Source organism: Opisthorchis viverrini (assembly GCF_000715545.1).
Source record: "Opisthorchis viverrini unplaced genomic scaffold opera_v5_207, whole genome shotgun sequence".
NCBI classification, from domain to species: domain Eukaryota; kingdom Metazoa; phylum Platyhelminthes; class Trematoda; order Opisthorchiida; family Opisthorchiidae; genus Opisthorchis; species Opisthorchis viverrini.
Genome location: NW_008751864.1, coordinates 152,618 through 171,916, shown reverse-complemented (window position 1 = coordinate 171,916; position 19,299 = coordinate 152,618). Strand labels below are relative to the sequence as shown.

Sequence of the window (19,299 nt, the reverse complement as noted above, 5' to 3'; positions counted from 1 at the left end):
CACAATTTGGCGTGCAAAAGTGGTTGTTACTCACCAAAGATGTTAAATTCGAGCGGTAGATTCGACCCTTACCTTGCACACTGCTGATTGCGAAATATTACACTGTGCCATCCATTGTGCATATTATTTTATTTTTAGTTTGAGGTGAACAGTATCACGCCCTCAGTCTCCATTCAGCATGTTGAGCTTCAACCAGGAGCAGGTTTTGGAAGCTCGTTACAGGCTACTCAAAAGCGTATCATCGACGTCCAAGATAGCCTGGTTCTGGGAAAGACCATTCAGACCATCATTACAGGTGCGGAAAATTCATGTACGTTCCAGGAAGCATGGTTGAATCCCTTACGCTTAAAAATGTTATTTATTTTCAGTACAGGCGTTTCGATGACTGATATTTTCAAAAGCTGACTAATCATCTGCAATCAAACACCTATGACACGCTGTGGTTTCACTTCACTGAAAAAAGGAGGTCGATGTAGTCATCGAAAGTTACCACGTTGGTTAAGATATTTTAACTTTCCGTTGGGATATCGCCAAACCTAACGTACAATGAAGGGAGCATATTAGTCATTGTACATTTTCCATCCTAAATAGCAGAACTTAGCCGGTCTGTATATTGAACGCACTTAGTCATCTATAAATTCCTTACGGCGGACATAAGTATATATACATCACCCTGCCATTTACCGGATTGTGGAAGGAATTACACTGATTTTTTGAGTCACTTAAATGTGACATAAAGTGAAGTGGCAGTAACTCAGCTTATTTGTGTTGCAAAAGAGGAAAAGCGATAAATATTGAAAAATTTTCGGATGTTGTCATTTACCACCGTGGTTATTCCTTTCGCATTAACCATTTTAATTGCATTCCTCCGTACGTCACAAGTTTATCATTATGACCGCTTCATTTAGGACATAATCTGCAAAATACCGGTGGCTCCGTATTCCAATCGGGGCAAACTAACTAACCGGTTAGTTAGAGCTAGTTTTGGATTTTTGTTAATTTACCAGAGGAGTGCGCGCTAAATACAATAAGGAGGAGCATCGAACCTTCATTCTCGAGCACATTTCTATGGCAGAAGTACAAAGCACTCACAAGTAGCACTGCTAAAACCTTCCAATAGAATATGAAGCTTGGGAGTAGTGCTGGCGGAATGCATGGTGTGGGTGTTGCATATGAAAATTAACGAGAATGTCTCCACACTGCACGCTGATGAGAATGACATTTAGCGCTTGCCCTTGGGCGTAAGACTATTGAGACGTGTGCCTTCGGCTTTTTTTCTGAAGAAGGTGAACTAGCTCATTTGTATTAGAAAAGTAACTGTGTAGCAATTGTTGGTGCAGGGAATATGGACTAGTCATCAAAGTGGAAAGAATTTAATTTGTAATCATCAGAAATTAACATTAATAGGACGCACAAAAATGATCACGGCAGATTTGTAGCAGGTCAGACAGACCAGTTCTAAGGCGATGTCACATGCATTCAAAATTGGCATGTAGATGTAATACGTACATACGCATATTGATAAACTTATCCCTTTATTGGGGCATGAAATTTTACAAAATGTTTCAAAATTAACCGTCTTGCATATGGTTTGATTTGAGAAAGCTCAGCTAACAAAAAAACACAGCAATAGTTCGAATTTCCACGCTAAATTTATGAATCAGCGGGAGAGGTACAATCATTTGCAAATTGCATCGATATTAACGATGGAAGTAAATGCATCTCTCATGCATGATATTCTTTGAGTAGATGTGTCGCAAAAAACCGTCTCATCGTTTAGTTGGAGCCACTTATTCGGTTTGCATCTGCGGATAACTGTATTTTGCTAATTTATTGCAATTGAGGTTTAAGTAGAACATGAGCTTGACGGAAACTTGGGGACTGTGCCTATCTCATGAGCCCCAAGAAGGGTGAAACCCATCGTGGACTGTCGATGAATTTTCGGCAACCCTATGATTAGTGTATTACGTCTACACTTCACTACTTATATTTAGTCACCGAAAACCATTCGACAGCTTGTTTCCGGTTTTTTCCTCCTGGAGCTTTGTCATATACGCACAGTTCGTCAAGCTTTTTTTTCCAGTGAATAGCAGGTAGCTAACTGCATCTAACTCTAAATTGAACCGCGTCTTCTTCTAAGACTAACTCAGTGTATTTCGCTAGTTGTGTACAGGTTGGTGTACAACGAGAACACAAGTTCGAGTTGCGCCTGAGGACTAAGTCTACTCAGTAAACTTCAAGAAGATCAAATCTGGGAGGGTTTTCGAAGTAGGTCCATTCAAGTGAAAAAGAACTGTCCTTTGTCTCTACAATATTTTTGCATCTGTGGTTGTGTAATGTTTGTCATGGTTCGCTCAGCAGTGATCATCGGTATTGAGGTAAACAAACAAAACGACAGTCGAAATTTGGCATGCTAAAGACATGTCGTGCAAGCACTTTTCAAACTATTTTGTGTGCAAAGACGGAATCAAAGGCAGGTGGTCTTGCGTGAGTGCATATTCGCCGCAGTCTTCCTAATTTCATAGCACATTGTTGGTTAACTTGAGTGCGACGGAGAGTCCCATTGGAACCCGTTTTACTCTTATTTCTTATGTGCGTTCAAGATGCTTCCGACACTCGTAATTCGGATGCCAACAGGGGAATCAAGATCATGGCCTACGTGCAAGTTTCCCCGTTTGCAGCGACCAGGATGTCAGTTAGTATCTACAGCTATCTACCAAATGGACTATCTGTTATTCGCACGTGTGATTCAGTCATCACTACGACAAAACCTGCAGACTTCACTGAGGTGAGTAACAAGGATGGTGTATTGTTCATATCGCCAATCATGCGATGTCTTGTTGAAAACCCAGAAGTTATGAATTCCTCCTATGCAGCACCATAAGTTTCCTAGATTTTCGGCCAACAACTCCATGTGAGACCAGCACAGAGGACCGACTTGGCTGGACAGAATATTAGCAGTGAGCGGATCTTTTGAATTGGCGATCGTTTGATTATTTTCCCTGTGTTTCGGCTCATTTGCATCCGGTTTCTCCATTAGATATCTTTCCCTCATCAGTTCTCTGACCATATTCCATTTGTCTCGATTGTGTTTCTCCTGCCCTGCATCTTGGCTTGTCTTCATGCCACCCAATTGGTCAGTCAGATGTTGTGGCCCAGTTATCTGAATTCTGACCGATCCATGCACTATCTTTCCATGAACTCCAAGTTCATTTGTTGTATCGTATTGTGCCTAACATGAAAACGCGACTGATCATTGAAGTCTGGGAAACAACTTAAAAACAACTTGATATGATTTGGGTCAGTATCGTAAGAAGGCAACTGATGCGTGGTAGCAGGGTAGACGATATAGACGGAAAGTTTCTACTGTAATAGCACAGGTCGAACTAAGGGATATGATCAAAAAGTCAATCAAGCACAAAGGAACCGCTACAAATGCAAGTGAATCAAGATACCAAGAAGGCTTTGTGCACCTGTGCAACGAAAGTATGGCACAGGCAGTTTGACTGCGTTGGACCAAGCAGGACACTGATCTGACAAGGGGTTGTATCGACAGACAGAACCGATCTGTACCCTTCTGTGGGTTGCATGCATATTCGTGAGAGGAACTTCTAGTTATCCCGTAGCACGGAAGGAAGCAGAAAAAAAATTGACTTTGAAGCTGCAAGATTTAGCAAACAGCATTAGTTCAATAATTTTGAAGAACCCGTTTAAGGGGTGAATTGCCTGTTGGACATCGTTGTGTTTAGTTAATAAACTTAGAAATTATGCGCTTTCCAGTTGATTGTGATAAGCTTAACCAGAAACTATCAGTTACATCTATACTAACTCAAAAGATACTTAGTGATCCTTGTTGAAAGTGGTCAACACAAAAATTTGGTGACTGAAATTAAACAAAAAGTTTGGTTTTTTCATTGATTCCGGGAATATCATGTCAATGTAATAACCTGGAAAAAACACGTAATTCACAAAGTCTGACCATAGTACGGTTTTCCTCATAACTGTTGGTTTTCAGCTCCTGCATCAGTATCAGTGTCACCATGAGACACAGAACATTGCCAGAAGGACACGAAAATTCGACTGACTGACTACTGTCATCATCAAAAGTCACGGACGTTTAGAGAATTTCGTTTGTTAGCACTTGTTTGTGTTCTGTTTTAGCGTAAACGGATAAATCCTGGTAATCGATTACACCTGGTACACTGGAGAAATAGGAGTTAAAGTCAATCGTTTTCTTTCTATAAGATAAATATGCGTGGAGGTCTCGTTATAAATTATAACACTGCCAGTGGCCACATGAATATAAGCCCCGACAGCATCCTGGCTTTTCACATGCAAACTGACGTCAAATGATATGAATAAACTTCGAATAATGCAAACAAACCAACAAACCTGATTCCGTGACCCATGGACCTGTCTTTCATCCAAGCCCCCTTCCTTGATTTCTATTATATAAGCCCCGACAGCATCCTGGCTTTTCACATGCAAACTGACGTCAAATGATATGAATAAACTTCGAATAATGCAAACAAACCAACAAACCTGATTCCGTGACCCATGGACCTGTCTTTCATCCAAGCCCCCTTCCTTTGATTTCTATTTCTCTAAAGTGCTTGTAGCCCCGATCTTAACCTTTTTCACGTGATTTCTTCTACCATATAAATTTGTGATGTGTTAGCTAAGATGAACAATCACAGAAAACAAGCTTTGTTCGCTACCTTCTTCGTTCTCAAAACAGATGATAGTGAATTGAAGACTTTCAAAGTCACTCTAGTTATCAGTTCTTCATTATGCTGTAAGTAATAGTAAAAAACAATGCATCCTTCACCATTGTCTTGGAACCAGAAATCTTTTGAAGGAAACCATAACTCAAGACGGAAGTAACGCTGGCGAGTTTTGGACGTTTCCCTTCTTCTAGCATGAACATTTCTGGTTATTTAATACACATCTCAATGCATTATGTGTTCGTTACCAACTAATGTTCTCTGCTTTTCAGACAATCGCACAAATGACCGCGCCTACAGTGGAAAATGCTGCTGCGACTGAGAAACTGGTGAACATTACTTTTCCTCTGAGTGTTCCGGCGAGCAGCAAGCAGTCGTATTCTATCACACTGGAAGTCACAGATGTACCAGGAGCCGAGTTGGGCCATGCCACAATGACTATCGTGGACTCTAAAATAGCCAGTCTTCGTTCTGGGGTAGGTGTCAAGAGGAGTTTGATTTCTCATTGGTTTCGTTTAGTTTCATTCCCAAAGTACTTTCAAGGCATGCACAGGTCACAGTTAATTCACCTCCTATTTGCTCATTTAGGATGACATCATACATTTCGTACAGATCCTTGAAAGTAAACGTGAACGTGTGCTGTACCGGTGATCGATCGTTTTGAATCAGTTGAATTCCAGTAACACGTCATAATTGACGTTGTGCTCTCACTACCGTAACACTGTGACTGTGAGCACTTGTTGTTTCCGCGGATGTCTCCGGGGGACTGCTGCCCTTTGATGCCGATAGCCTGAATCGTTGGATCTGTCACGATTGAGCCAGCCCTCCTGAGAGGTAACTTAAAACGGGTATATGTGAATCCGCTGATTTACGTGCCAGTGAACTACTGATAAAATTAATCAATAACGTAATGATATCAGTGTACCGGTAACCGGAATATCACTCGGACACTTAGTTGTGTTAGGCTTATCAGTGCTTCAAAAGCCGTAATCAAAAGAGCGAGTGGGACTAGGCCGTTCGCTCAGAAACAAGCCGACCAATCCAACTAGTTGGTAGACAGTAGGAGGTTATACATTCCTACTACATCATTCATGCGTCCCTATATTATATACCAGCTCCTTCAATTTGGAATCAGCACTCGCCACCTGAAACTCAATCACTGTGAAGAGACATGACGTCAAAGTTGAATAGTATATGCCTGACGTCCGGCTCAATCCCACAGACTGTGTTCAAGATAGCAGAAGAGCCTGAATGTGACTGACCGTGAGTGTTCGGATTTTCTTCGCGTGCATGTCGGTAATTCGGAGCTGGTAATGATTGTGAAGTCAACAACGAGTCATAGTTTTTGTGTAGGTCTGTGTCTGGGATCTAAGAGATAGCATGTCTGTTTAACCAATCCAACTTTCTATTTTTGCCGAAAACTAAGACAAAAATTACAGCCGTAACAACGTTTGGCAAAATGATGTATGAACACCTATCGGGAATGTATCAATTACAGGATCACAGAACAATTTTGACAAGGAAAATGAGGGGGAAAACTCATAGCTTTAGTCAGGAAAATAATAGGCCGAGGTAAAGAGCAATTAATGTGAGTTTTTAATCTTTAAGTTGAAGTTTTTCGAGCTAGGGCTGCTACAAACCAATGAAAATTTCTTTTCTGAACTTGTACTCGCTCACGGGGTAGAGCGCTCATCGTCCTCAACCTACCTGACTAAATGTTTATTAACTCAATTCGATAGAAATCATCTGATATTTGAACCAGATAGCTTGAACACGTGTCTAAAGCAGCTGTGGCCAAGGCCTTATTCCTCATGTTCGTATGTAGGATTTCAACCGAATAAAGCCGCGAGCTAAAAGTTCGCTCACATTTTGGAAGTGTCTGCTACTTGGAGGGAATAGGGCAAATTTGTTATCACCAAAATATCTGCGTCCGCGAATGACTCACTTCATTTCTGTTCAGGTTGTCCGCCGATGCAAACAAAAGGAACAAAAACGATTCACCTATTGACAGTTCCCAAGTTAATATGCATCGAATAAATAAAGTTATTGCAACAAATACTCCATATTATTCTTAAATTAGAAGTTTGCAAGTACAAGTATCCCTCGGTTTTAAAGAATTCCTCATTTTCTGTTAACCTACGTCAAAAATGATTTCGATAACCCTCAATTTTCGTATGATTCACTGTCCCCCAGACACCGCTTCTCACGTCGTTTAGTCGTTCTGGCGATGACAATCTGGTACTGAAAGCCCAAACGTTCTTAGGCACAGTTCACAACTCTGACGGAAGTTCCGCCGCTTCGTTGTCCGTTTCATCCCTGATCAAACTTCGTACTGAAGATGTTCTGAAACCCGATACATCCATACTGCTGAGGGCGACACTGGCCTGGGAAGGTGGCAGTCAGGACCCGCTATCGGTTTCTGTAACCTCTGCAGCTAAATCTACTCCTACGGCATCTCTCGGTGTGAGTGTCAGATGTTAGAACAAATTTTCAGAAGCAGGTTGAATTCTAACATGTTCTTTTCTGCATTACAATGCGTTCCGACTACAACAATATAATTTCATGCCAAGAAAACCTTGTTCAGAGCTTCATTAACGATGATTGCTCCTTATGAAACCAGCTAGTCTGCTGTACGTATTTCAGTAACGTAAGCCAAGACAGCTTTGCCTGAAATTTCAACTAAATAGTTATCAAAACCTTGTTCATCAGCATTATTTCACCGTCTTGTTATATTAATATTCCTGAGCGTTCGCAACTCCTCACAGACTTACGACGACCGGTTTACTCAGTCTTTGGAATTATTGAGGCATAGGGCGATGGATACGACGTTGTGAGCAATCCTATAACTCAAACAAACTACATAAATGGCGTGGATAACTTTGTCAAATGGATTTCATCCTAATTAAGCCTTGGGTGAATGGGCGCGCTTACGGTAACAACATGAAACAACAAAGCCAGAGATTTATATTCTGCAAGTCTTCAGTGAGTTCTGCTAACTTAGCGATCCTCCGCACTTAAGCACATGCCCGAATAAATGTGTGTAATATATTTTAGATCAAGAAAATCCGTGACACAGATCTCTGTATACGACTTTCTCTCACACTGATTTATGCTAGACTTGAGACTCTATTGTTTTCAGTTGCATAGCCAAGTTGTTTCCAAGTAGCCGAAAAATATCTCGCGTAGGTCAAACTTTGGACCGTTAAGCTAAACAAATATACTGTTTAGATAGTAACGGTGGAGATCATCTCCTCCGTCCGGAATATGTCTGATGGTTAGATTGTTATATATATATATATATATATGGAACAAGAGAGTACCCCTCATCATTGTTAATCAAGTAATACACAAACTGCTAGTCAAAGGGACTTAATTTCACCTAAGTTAAGCGCAATGGACGTTACCAGTGCTGTCCAACCTAAATCAAGTTAGCTCACTTGCACAGCTCAAATCTCTAATACCCCAGCCGACTCGCGAGGTACACCTTATGTTGCTCATGCAGTCCAAACAACAGAACCTCCAATCAAGGGATGTGTATGTTGCTATTCAGCAGACCACGTTTCATTTTCTTTCCAGGATCTCGCTCCTTTCGAAATGATGTGACTTTTGCATCGCTTATTCTTACCTGAGCCACCCAGTTAGCGGACACTTTCCGTATAGCATGTACATGGCTCCAAAAGTGTAGCGCTAACTTTTTGAAGTGACCACTAGCATTCTGTAGACGACTGCTGGTCAAACTGCCAATATGGGTCATCAGAATAGTGTGCGCAACCCTCTTTCTTGCGTCATGATTTCAGAGACAGATAGGGAGTTTGTGTGGTGCATGAAGTTGAAGTTATTATTGAAATAAAAAAGAGGTCAAATATTCGGCGGTGTCGAGGCCTGGTATACAATGGATATGTATCAACTGTTGGCGGACTTTCCATATCCAAAATACGCAGGTGTTATAAGTTACATACTTATGTGCATGGACTTAATACAACATGGTGTCACAGTCCAGTACAAGTCTGGACGAGCGAATCTGTATGTCAGTTTATCCATCACAAATGTTTGCTTCCGACACTTTCTACCTATTATCTTCCTCAACAAGCCAAACAAGTTATGTAGCGAACCGAATTACTCGATTACTACAAAGTACCTGAGCGCCTGAGTAAGCTGTACGAATGCCATCTTTGATCAAAACTTGTACCCACGTACACGAGTAGGTCATTTCAAAAGGCCTACCAAAAACGTGCAGCTGTGGGTTCTGCGAAATTTGGAAAAAACGTCAGGTTTAACATTCTCCGTTGATTCTTGGTGAAGCATGTTTGACTGCCATGCAATATCTTCGATACCAAAACTAGCGCCCAACCGTGCTACCGAAGCTTGGCCAGAACCTAAGGCATATTTTCTGCTGCAGTGAAATCGAAATACTAAATGCCCAAAAGAGCCCACCGATATTTTTGGTGGTAGTCGTATGCATCGTGACTGGGGCTATGTGCCTTGTGAGGTTTAATCTTTGCTTTTAGGCATTAGTCTGGCGGCTCTTTTTGGTTCTTTCTCACGAAGGACTACAGCTGGCGTAGATTTCGGTTTACCTGACCTGAAACAGGAGTAAATATTGAAGTGTTCGGTTCTAGATAGCTGTGCTTATACACAGCTTACAGAAGACCCCACTAAAAAGTGAGGCTGCTTGTATTTAGTCTGTTTTGTGGATTTCTTGTTCAAATGATCGTTTGGAAAGTTTACTTTGATCATGTCATCACTCGGTTTAACCTCACTGTAGGGTCCTACAAAATGTTGTTCAGTCGATCATTCTGCGGACAGTTCCATACTGTCCTGGTGAACAGTACATCGAAAAAAGGCGATCTCGGATACAGTCATTCTCTTTCGACTGACTTACTAGACTGCACTCTACCTTACGAACGTGGCAATATTTTTCGAATTCTGTAGCTTAGATTAGTCACTCAGGCTTGATTTTTCCAAGTGGGCGCTAAAAATTTCCTCATGTACGCAAAACTTTTCACTTCCATTGTCAGTAACGGCCAACGTAGGTTTACTCCACTAAACATACAATCGCGAATATTAGGTGATTAGATTCCTCCTTCACCGTCACACTATAATTGTCAACCATAATTAATCAACTTCATTAACTGAGGCCAGAATTCAATAGGGTCTGGAATAATCGGCGTCGGTAATTGCGGAAGGAAAAGTGGGACGAGTGTAAACGCACTGAAAGACCCGACCTATTTCCTGCCGGATCCTAAGGAAGTTCGGAAAGTAAAGCTTTCACTTGCCGCCCAATTGAACAAAACATCAAACGCAGGTAAACGAGTGTTACTTCGCTTGCCCGACTTGGCACCAAGAATGAAGTTCGCGGTGATCCACCTGTCAAACTGGATAAGGAGACCAGCACCGTACTCGAGCTCTCTATACTCTGCATCATTTAAGCTGCACGTTCATCTACCTCTGTTGACTTTTTAGGGGGAAAAAGTACCTCAGATATCCCTAGAAAAATCCCAACCGTCCGGAGAGGATCCAACTGCTGACTACGGAACCGTTCTGAGGATGAAAGTAAAGTTCGCGAGCGACGTGGTGTACATGCCTGTTACATTCAGAATGGAGTTCAGTCCCAACTTGGTAAAACTCCTGGACAGTAGGTTCGAATCTCTCGATCTGTGCTTTGGATCCGTTGTTCCTGTTGGGATTGGATTTTCTCCAAACGGGTATGTGCGCCTGTTTAGTCCGGTGCCAAATCACTTGCTTACAAGTACCTACCGTGAAATTTTTAGCGGTACTATATAGCTTACTTGAGTTGACGGTTTTCGCAAAACTGGTGTTGCTCACAAAATAAATATCTAAAATTCGGTTGCGTCCGGTTTAAGCCCGGATGGAAAAGTGGTTGGTGTGTGTGCAGTCACGAAAGAGGAAGAAAATACCTCGTGTGATTATCGAAGACCAAGCTTCAGTAAATTTACTAGATTTTGAGCCCAAATTCGCAACTGTAATCCTGAAGCAATTTATGGCGGCATACTGCTGCAACTGAGTGACAAGTTGAGAGGTACTGATTTCCATCAATTTAGGACAACCTTGTGTCTGCATCATTCCCATGACAATGGAAGAAAATATTACTCTTTCCATCGAAAGCTCAAGAATTATTAGAATCCAACATCATTATAACGTGAAACTGGAAGGGTGGAGATTAATGCCTTATGAATATTTACTCTATAATTGCCATTCGTTTCGTAACCAGCAAGGAGTAGCAGGGATCTCTTTAACAATCTGCTTCGTCGTTCAGTATTAGCCCATAATATAGTCATCCATATATGTTCACAGGTTAGCACAAGTGAAACAAGTAAATAATTTTGAATTCTGAGTAAAAATAGAATGTTTACGAAATCAGGTAGATGAAGCATTAAGTCGTGTGAGAAACTTCGTTTTTTAGTGACCACGGTGTAGAATCTGTAACGCTCTTCTGTGACCACCTCGGGCAATCTGTATGAAAACAAGTCGAATGAGAAAGTGAAACTGTTCGCGTTCCTAACCTGGAAATATTGTGTCCGGTGCCAGTGTAAGTCAAGCTGCAAACAGGCGGCTGTTTGTGGTTATTACCTGAGGATCCAAGTGCACAACGATTGTTCGTCGGCTCGGTATTTCACTCATACACATGGAACCGAAATCCAGATTTTGATCAGAATGTCGCGGCAATCTATCTGCAGTGTACTCCCAAATAGTACTAAGAAAGGCATCTGATGTTGAATCATAAGATTTATAAACTTTATCTGCGTTGGTCAACTGAGCGTGACATCCTTCAGTAAAATGGAAAACGGACGAAAACAGATTGAACTAAGTCGTGTTACGTCCATTAATCTAGATTCCATGCATATATCCGCAAGATTAAACCAAATATCAAAACTTTCAGTTATTCTGTTCTTAATTTGTCGACAAACACTGTCCTTTCATCTTTATCTGACAGAGAAAATATTTACGACCTCATGCTTCCCTCCATCTATGCACCTTGCGTCGTGATGCCTCAAGATGGCTGGGTGGTGTTTCGCTTCGTTGTATCTTCACCCAGTAGATTCACTGCCAAAGCGAGTGTAGTTATCAATCAGTTGACGTACGAAAAACAGTTGGAAGTTCTCGTGACACCTTTTTCCAGCCCGCTAGAATTGGTGAGTCGTCTACCGTTGAATAATAAAACTGGTCTTCCTAATAATATTTGTTAAAGAAAGCCCAAACTTTCAAACTCTCAAACTCAGCATATTTTATCAAGACTTTAAGAGCATGGCAACTACACCCTGGACTACAATCGTACTTAGTAAATCTTTTCAGCAAGGCTACAACGTGTGTAGAACATGGGTTCACCTTGGAAAGTTATCTGGTTACTTTCTGCGCCTGTCTCTTTATGTACATTCATACCGAACCAACCAGTTTTATAATTGGCTTAATGCATAAGGTGAAGGCTTATACAGTCAAATTGATGGGACAAAGTCTGCAAGACGATGTTCTTTGTTTTGTGCAACAACACAGAAGGGAAATGGAACTTGCGTCAAACCTCTGGCGAAATAAGATGGACGTTCGCAAGTGATTTATGGACTTGAACTTGATTGGCACAAAGCTAAGCTATTTTAGTTAACGTTCTACGAACTGTGCTCACAACATGCTAGGAATGTTTAACCACCCGTCACACAGTCGACCCTCTGGTGCCTGATGTCTTTTTTATTCTGCAGCAATTTGTTTGTTTGTTTCATACTAAAGGGAAAGCTTCGATAGCCTCAACCAAAGACCATCAAAAATTGTATCTTTGACGATGTTGGGATTTGAACGGTCATGTGAAGTAAGCGCCAGTGCTACCCCACTAGTGCAAGCTAAATGCATCTGAATTAGCCCACTGTAACAGACGAAAGTAGCTCTACTTTGCCCTTGATTTGTTTGGATTCGTGTTCAAAACTGGGCCTTTTCATTCATTTTGGCTGTCTAACACGGACTGAACCCATCACCTGAAGAATTTTTTAACCAGAGCGATTTTGACTGTCCATCAAACTAGGGCACATTTGAAAAATTCGTCCAGAATAACGCGTGTCAGTTATGAGTATATTACCACCTAATGTAGCTACGCATTAATCATTTGGTGGTATCATATCACCCGCTGGTGAGTTCGAAGCTCGACCGTTACACTGGAATGCTGACGAATTCTGTTAACATGCTACCGACTGACTTTTCGGTTCACTGCAGAGCGATCAGGACGTCCCACTGGTGAATGTGACTTACGCGAATATGGTTAACTATGAAGAGGATAAACTCATTTATCCAGGTGTCAACTTACTACTTCTGACTTTGACGATCAAGCCTGACACCAAGCAGAAGTACACACTTCAGGTTTCATCCGCTGATACAGCGAAGGCGCAAGCTTGCTACCCACGTGTGTTAAGCTTTGATTCAGAGGTTGGTTTTGAAATAAAGGAACCTACCCCAACTGAAACTGGTGCGGACGTCGAAATCGGATATGTGTTTTATCAAGGTAAGCTCACAAAGAGGTATTTCTCCACCAGCTGGTGACCATTTCCGCTCCTGGCAGCCAGTTTTGTGGCGCACTTAGTACTTCCTTTCTATCCAGATGCTCGAAACATTTGTCGGTGTCAGAATTTCTCGGTTTGTCTTAGTCATCCGTGTGGGATAAGACAGCATATGGCTGGTGGAAAAAAGGTAAAGGGAAGAGTTAGCCTACTGTGTGATACCTTTGTCTTCGTCATTTAATACCAGTACAGCTTCTCTTCTAATGAGACCATCTTGAATCACCAAATAAAACTAGTCTATTCAGCTGGTCAATTTCACCCTGAATCGCGGTGAACATTGAAATAAGCAACTTGAAAGGATCATTTGTAGTCAATGGTCTCATAGTGAATGTTTAGGTCGGCTTGTACTGCTCANTCAACTATCAATAGGGAAAGAGCCTCATTTCAGTTTAGGAAATGGGTCGTTGTGAAAAGCGACATGCATGATTAATCAAAAATATCCCGGATCGTGGGAGAATGCATAAAAGTGCAGGTCTGTGAAGGTGGTTCTTCAGTAGAACTGCTTGACATTCGACTGAGTTTGCATTCATGACAGATAGAATTTGCAATATTTATCATCTGTTTTTGCTTTCCGTAGTAGTCATTTAGCGGTTTAGTACCTGGGAACTAACTTCCAACCAGTCAGTGAGTGAACTACAATCTTTTAAAATCTTTTATATTTCGGTGAATTCTGCCTGGTCGTCTAAAACATGGATTCATCAGAATCTCCATTTGTGGTCATGCCCCTCCTAGTTCAAGTGATATTAGTATTCAGAGTTGACGGAATCGTATATAATAACAAATATCCATCCTGAAAAGCTCGGGTGTAAGACTCTCTTCAGGTTGGTGTATAACCGTAATCATTATTATCTCGCAATGCGAGTCCTATTTTGTCACGAAGAGACTGGACGGCAGTGAAGCATCGGTGTTGAACACTGCTATACTGTTGATGATGATGATAAAGATGATGACGATGGGACTTTATTTACTTAATTGATTGCGTAGTAGTAGTGGAAGGAAGAATACCATTGCCGGTAAACACTTCCTGCTGATATCAACCAGGTGGTACAGACATCAAACTGAGTGAGCTAAGAGTCCAGTTGTCCAGCTCAGGGGATTCTGTACTGATTTTTGTTCTAACTCACTGCAGGTGATGACACCAAGCATTGTTATACTATAGGGAATTGGTTGCAGGCAAATGTGTAACGCCACTTGTATATTGAGACCTGTCTTTATGTGATTTGGGTTGAAGAAAAGGTTATGCGTAACTGAAAACGTGGAGGCCAAGTTAGAACTGGCTGATTTGTAGGGAATACCTGAGAGAACTTGCTACTTATTACAAAAAAGGGTAATTAGCTATTTTAAAGGCATTCTAACTGTTACAAAAACTGAGATCATCGCCCTGTCCACAACACAGGCTCCTGATTTCGCACCCCAAGAGCATGCACAATAACCTATTGGGTTGTTTGTAATACAAATGATTTTTATAAGCGTGACAAAACTTTCACGACCATTAAGTTCATTTTCGGCGCTCAACATTTTATCCGTAAGTGTACAACAAAAAGCACTGACGGGAGAGTCAGTCATTTAGGGGTTGTTAAGGTTGTCCTTCATGTCGAATCAGTGATAAGAGGTGAGACTGAGCTGTTTGCAAATGAATGAGTTGTTTGCGAAATGAATCGAAGTGCAAACAATTTTCTTCCATGGATTCTTTTCATGCACATAGACACGAAGATTGACGCATCACTTGGTACAATGGTCGGTGTGCACACACTAGCCTACGCGTTGCCACTTCGAACCATCCAGAATCTACGGGTAGAATTGACCGCTACCCTCACATATGGTACACGTACTATTGCCAAGACGATAACTTCGGCACTTACATCTGTGGTGAGCCCTTTTGTTGCATGATATGAACCTCACTATCCGGAATTTTCGTAGAACATTTGGGGATTTGATAATATTTAAGATAGCCCAAACAAGTGGTGATTACTTGGATCAGTTGATCGTTTTTTATGGTACCGGATTCACATTTTCGCGTCTACTAGAGGCCGGTAGAATGTGTTTAGTAACCAAAGCAAGCTTGTGGTAAGAATCAATACTTCAAAGAATGACAGTGTAAGTTTGTGAAAAAGGTAATGCATTCATATTCCTACTAAGCTGTGATTTGTGAATGCGTGTGCCCAAATCTTACTTGACATAGTAACTGGATCAACGTATTTCCATTCAGTAGTCTGACCATGACTGTTGAAGCATGTGTCCTGATGGCGGTTTGTTACCAGGAATATCGTCAGATGCATATTGTGCTGTACAATGCGGCACCATACCTTGCTAAGCTATCCTCTACTCTGGATGTTAGTTCACTGATCCAGACAATATTTGATTAAAAATTGCGAATTGAGCGTATGTACCAAAACTGAAACAGAATCTACTGTGTTTCTTCACCACTGTCAGGTATAGCCTCCCGCAATGGGTCATGATGTCTACCGAAATCTTAGATACAATACAAGCGCGTTCACATCCTTATGCACATTCGGTCAGTTAGATGTGTTAACTGCAAAGCGAACTTTAGGTGGAAATCCTACCAGAAGTTCACGCACTGGTTTTCAGATTCTTTTGGTTAACTGTTCGAACTTGATTGCGTTGCTCCTTATCTACAGCCCGGTCCAACACTGTCGTCTACAGCGGATGCCGGATCACTAGAACTTTTTGACTTGGACCCGCGCTCGAAATATTCCCCGGTCTTTCTGGCTGCTCCGGGGGAAGTGGTCAAATTCTACTACGAAATCCGTCTTCAAGAAACAAAGTGCTCTTCATATAAAGTGACCGTCACACATTCTAATGATGCAACCTGGCCGGTGGATTTGTCTGGAATCTATCTGCATTCCCACGGTGCATCAATCTGGTGTCTGGATACTGTCCCCACATTCACTTCGGTCAAAAGGTTGGTTGATGCCCAAAGCCTGAATGCCCTTGTTTCTGGGATATGCAATTATTTTACAAATTCTGTTTGACTTAAGCGAACCACTCGTAGTATAGAAGTGATGTATGAAGGGCAATAAGCTTCCCCCTTGCACTCCCTGTCTCTCTAGAGAGATTCACAAAGTAGGAGGTTTCGTACGGCGGAGTAAATTTTGTATCCTTGCGAGCAACATTATATCACACGCGAACCAGCACCCACTAATCCTACTGAGAGTAAATAGTGAATTTGCAAATGTCCACTGAAATTCGGAGCAAATTATTTTTTTGGTGTTTCCGCAGATGCGGAACTTTCTTCAGGAAATATTTCGTGAATTATCACTAGAAGACCCATTATAAGGAAATTTTCATGCCAAAAAGTACTGCTTTACACGTATTCAGTCCTCCATGTTGCGGAGAACTCCTTTGCAACAAATCTATCCTGTCAGAAAAAATGAGATGTGCAGATGTAAGCGGACTGACGATAGCTTGATGGAGATATATATTGATTGGCTTTTTTGTAAAACATGTCTGTGAAAGCATGTTTTTGTGAAAGCATTTAATACATGCCACATGCTAAGCTAACCAGGAATAGACGAGATATTGTGCCAGAAACGCGCAACACTGCTGTTTAGAGTAAAGTTTGAACTTTCCTTGGATAGCTGTTTACTCTTGATATTGCACCCCGTATGCATTCTGTATCAGAATAATCAAAGTGTTTTAAAATTCAAGTGATAGTCAACAGCAGTAAATGCTTCACCAACTCGATCCAACAGCAACTTTTTCGTGATTCTCTAATGCCTCGGAAAAATATTGTACAATAGTCGCCATTCGTCATTAGTTAGGTGATTAAATAGCAGTGGATTCTCATTCAGCTTTATATAGCGTAAACGTCTGGAGATAGACCAAATGGCTCTTACGAACATGAAAGCACGAACACAAATGGGAAACAGACGGACTCCGGGACAACTCAGCAGTCCATACAATCTGAATTTTTCAATACCAGTATTTCGTCCATTTATTTCTCTAGTTAAAAATCAAGCGGATTAAATGTTGCATCAAGGGAACAGTTGTGTTAGTTCCTGCAAAATCCCAAGAGCAGCCCTTAAGACTTTATTCTGATTGAATGGCAATGAGCCATTTCAGAAGAACCTCTCGCTAATGAAACTTAAAAAACGTATTCAGTCTTCAACCAAAGACTTTGTGTTATTCAAAACAACCTGTAAAAGCGCAGGCTTGTGGCGAACAATGGAGTACACAACTAAACCACCATACTTTGCACTTAACAGGTTTCAATAGCTGCTACGCGGAAAATTATCATATATATATATATACATATATATATGGTGCAGAAACCATTTTGCAAATACCAAGGTGCTTTGCGTTCCCAGGCTTGTTCTGGCCCTTAAGGTATCCAATTAAGCGAAAAGGTTATTTCCTAGAAGTCACACCGTCATCATCCTTGAAGAATACTGCGTTTTTTAATATTTGAAGTAATTCCGATTTTCAGCCCAGGTGACCCCGTCGTGACCAATCAAATGGATATGGAGGTGGGCACAGTATGTTCACAAGGGACAACCGACAGTTGGGTAAGTGAACCCTTCCATGTTTGGTACTTTTCACCATATATCACTCTCTTCATGTTTGGGTGAAATTCATCAGCCTTCCTACTAGTGCAATCAGTATCCCTATTTCCAGTGGAACCACGTTGTAAACCAGGTTCTAGAGGTGATCGTCATAATTATGATATATATCCCCTTGCCAACGGTGTCTGTCTGTCACCGTAAAACGAAACAGGGTAACCCACCCTGCGGCTGTTTCCGTCAGCTCAGTAGCACGAAACCCCCTTTTTATGCACACACAAGTCATGGCAGTTTGCTGTCTACACTACTGTGCTAAACTGGCACAGAGCTTTGTGGATACTCAAGTATAACTGTTCACTCACTAGGTAGCATATTGTTTAATATTTCCTGTGATTATGCCGCACGAGTTGGTTTAAATGTTGTTACACATTGAAAAGATTCAAGAAGTCATGAGGTCATCCATAGCTCTCGAACTTGATGAAGAATGCAGCATATAGAATGGTTGTTGTGATATATAAGCAAAGAGGCTGAATCTTTTTGATCCTCAGGATCCCATTCAGTTCTACCGGAGGAAGCCCATGCAGCATGCACGAATTTTCTCCTCTGAGGTTCGTCAATGGATAGAGTTTTGACAAACAGAGTCCTCCAGTTCATCCGTGAAGAGTTCGGAACGTATATGATACCTTGATTCCTGAAAGTCAGCTTGGCCTTACGTCAACCATTGATATCCTGCTTTCAGACTTTTACCGGTCAGTAAACTTAATTGGGGAGCATGATAGTCCTCCTGTCCAATATGGGCGCCCGAGCAGTATCTAAACCCGCATAGCCATAAATTATAGAAACAGAATGCTTTCATGTTATATTTCAGCTGGGTGAACTGACTCGTTGCGTACAGTAGGGCGAATAAACAAGGTGTGACTGCCCATCTACGCTTTTTCCGGTTAATAATCATCCTTCGGTACACCTTAGGCATAGGTACGTCATTCCGATACACAAAAAACTGACCACTTGAGAGCTACCGCTCTCGACTACCACTTAGTGCGCACTCTTAGGAATTTTGAATATTCTCGGTGCAAATTTTGTCCTGTAAGTGAAACTAATCTGTGTTGGAAATCCGAGAAGCATTGTACAGGTGATTCGTCTTTACTGGAAGTCACTGGCAATGTGCATCTCACGAAACGCTAGAGAGTTCAGAACCCGTAACCTCGCGAGTAGTAGTTTGAAAACTTAGTCGTTCTGCCACAAGCGGCTGATCAGCAGTGCGTTTAACTCGCACTTAGACAAGATATAGCACCACTCGTCCTTCGACTAAGGAATTTACAGTGTTTTGTCCTTTGTTGACTGGCTGCTTGCGTGACGGCTTCTAACTTCTAACTTATCATTTAGTTTATTCACCTCTGAGCAACATATATATTGTCGGTAGTTTGAGGATACTTGAGATTCCTTCCTGTGACATAAAGTAATCTGTGCTGTAGTGACCTTTTTTCCCTGAACTCA

At 41.5% G+C, this 19,299-nt stretch overlaps 1 protein-coding gene across 1 annotated transcript in view; it reads left to right on the top strand.

Moving 5' to 3' along the window:
* Window positions 1–19,299, top strand: part of T265_08223 (hypothetical protein) — a gene marked incomplete at both ends in the record, with an annotated part of 67,487 nt that overhangs the window by 17,326 nt on the left and 30,862 nt on the right. The window contains 10 exons of the mRNA XM_009173966.1: window positions 139–310; window positions 2,604–2,788; window positions 4,997–5,200; window positions 6,918–7,187; window positions 10,188–10,429; window positions 11,680–11,878; window positions 12,942–13,227; window positions 14,988–15,151; window positions 15,922–16,205; window positions 17,730–17,808. Coding sequence (XP_009172230.1) covers window positions 139–310; window positions 2,604–2,788; window positions 4,997–5,200; window positions 6,918–7,187; window positions 10,188–10,429; window positions 11,680–11,878; window positions 12,942–13,227; window positions 14,988–15,151; window positions 15,922–16,205; window positions 17,730–17,808 — 2,085 coding nt within the window. The remainder of the gene's footprint in view (window positions 1–138; window positions 311–2,603; window positions 2,789–4,996; window positions 5,201–6,917; window positions 7,188–10,187; window positions 10,430–11,679; window positions 11,879–12,941; window positions 13,228–14,987; window positions 15,152–15,921; window positions 16,206–17,729; window positions 17,809–19,299) is intronic.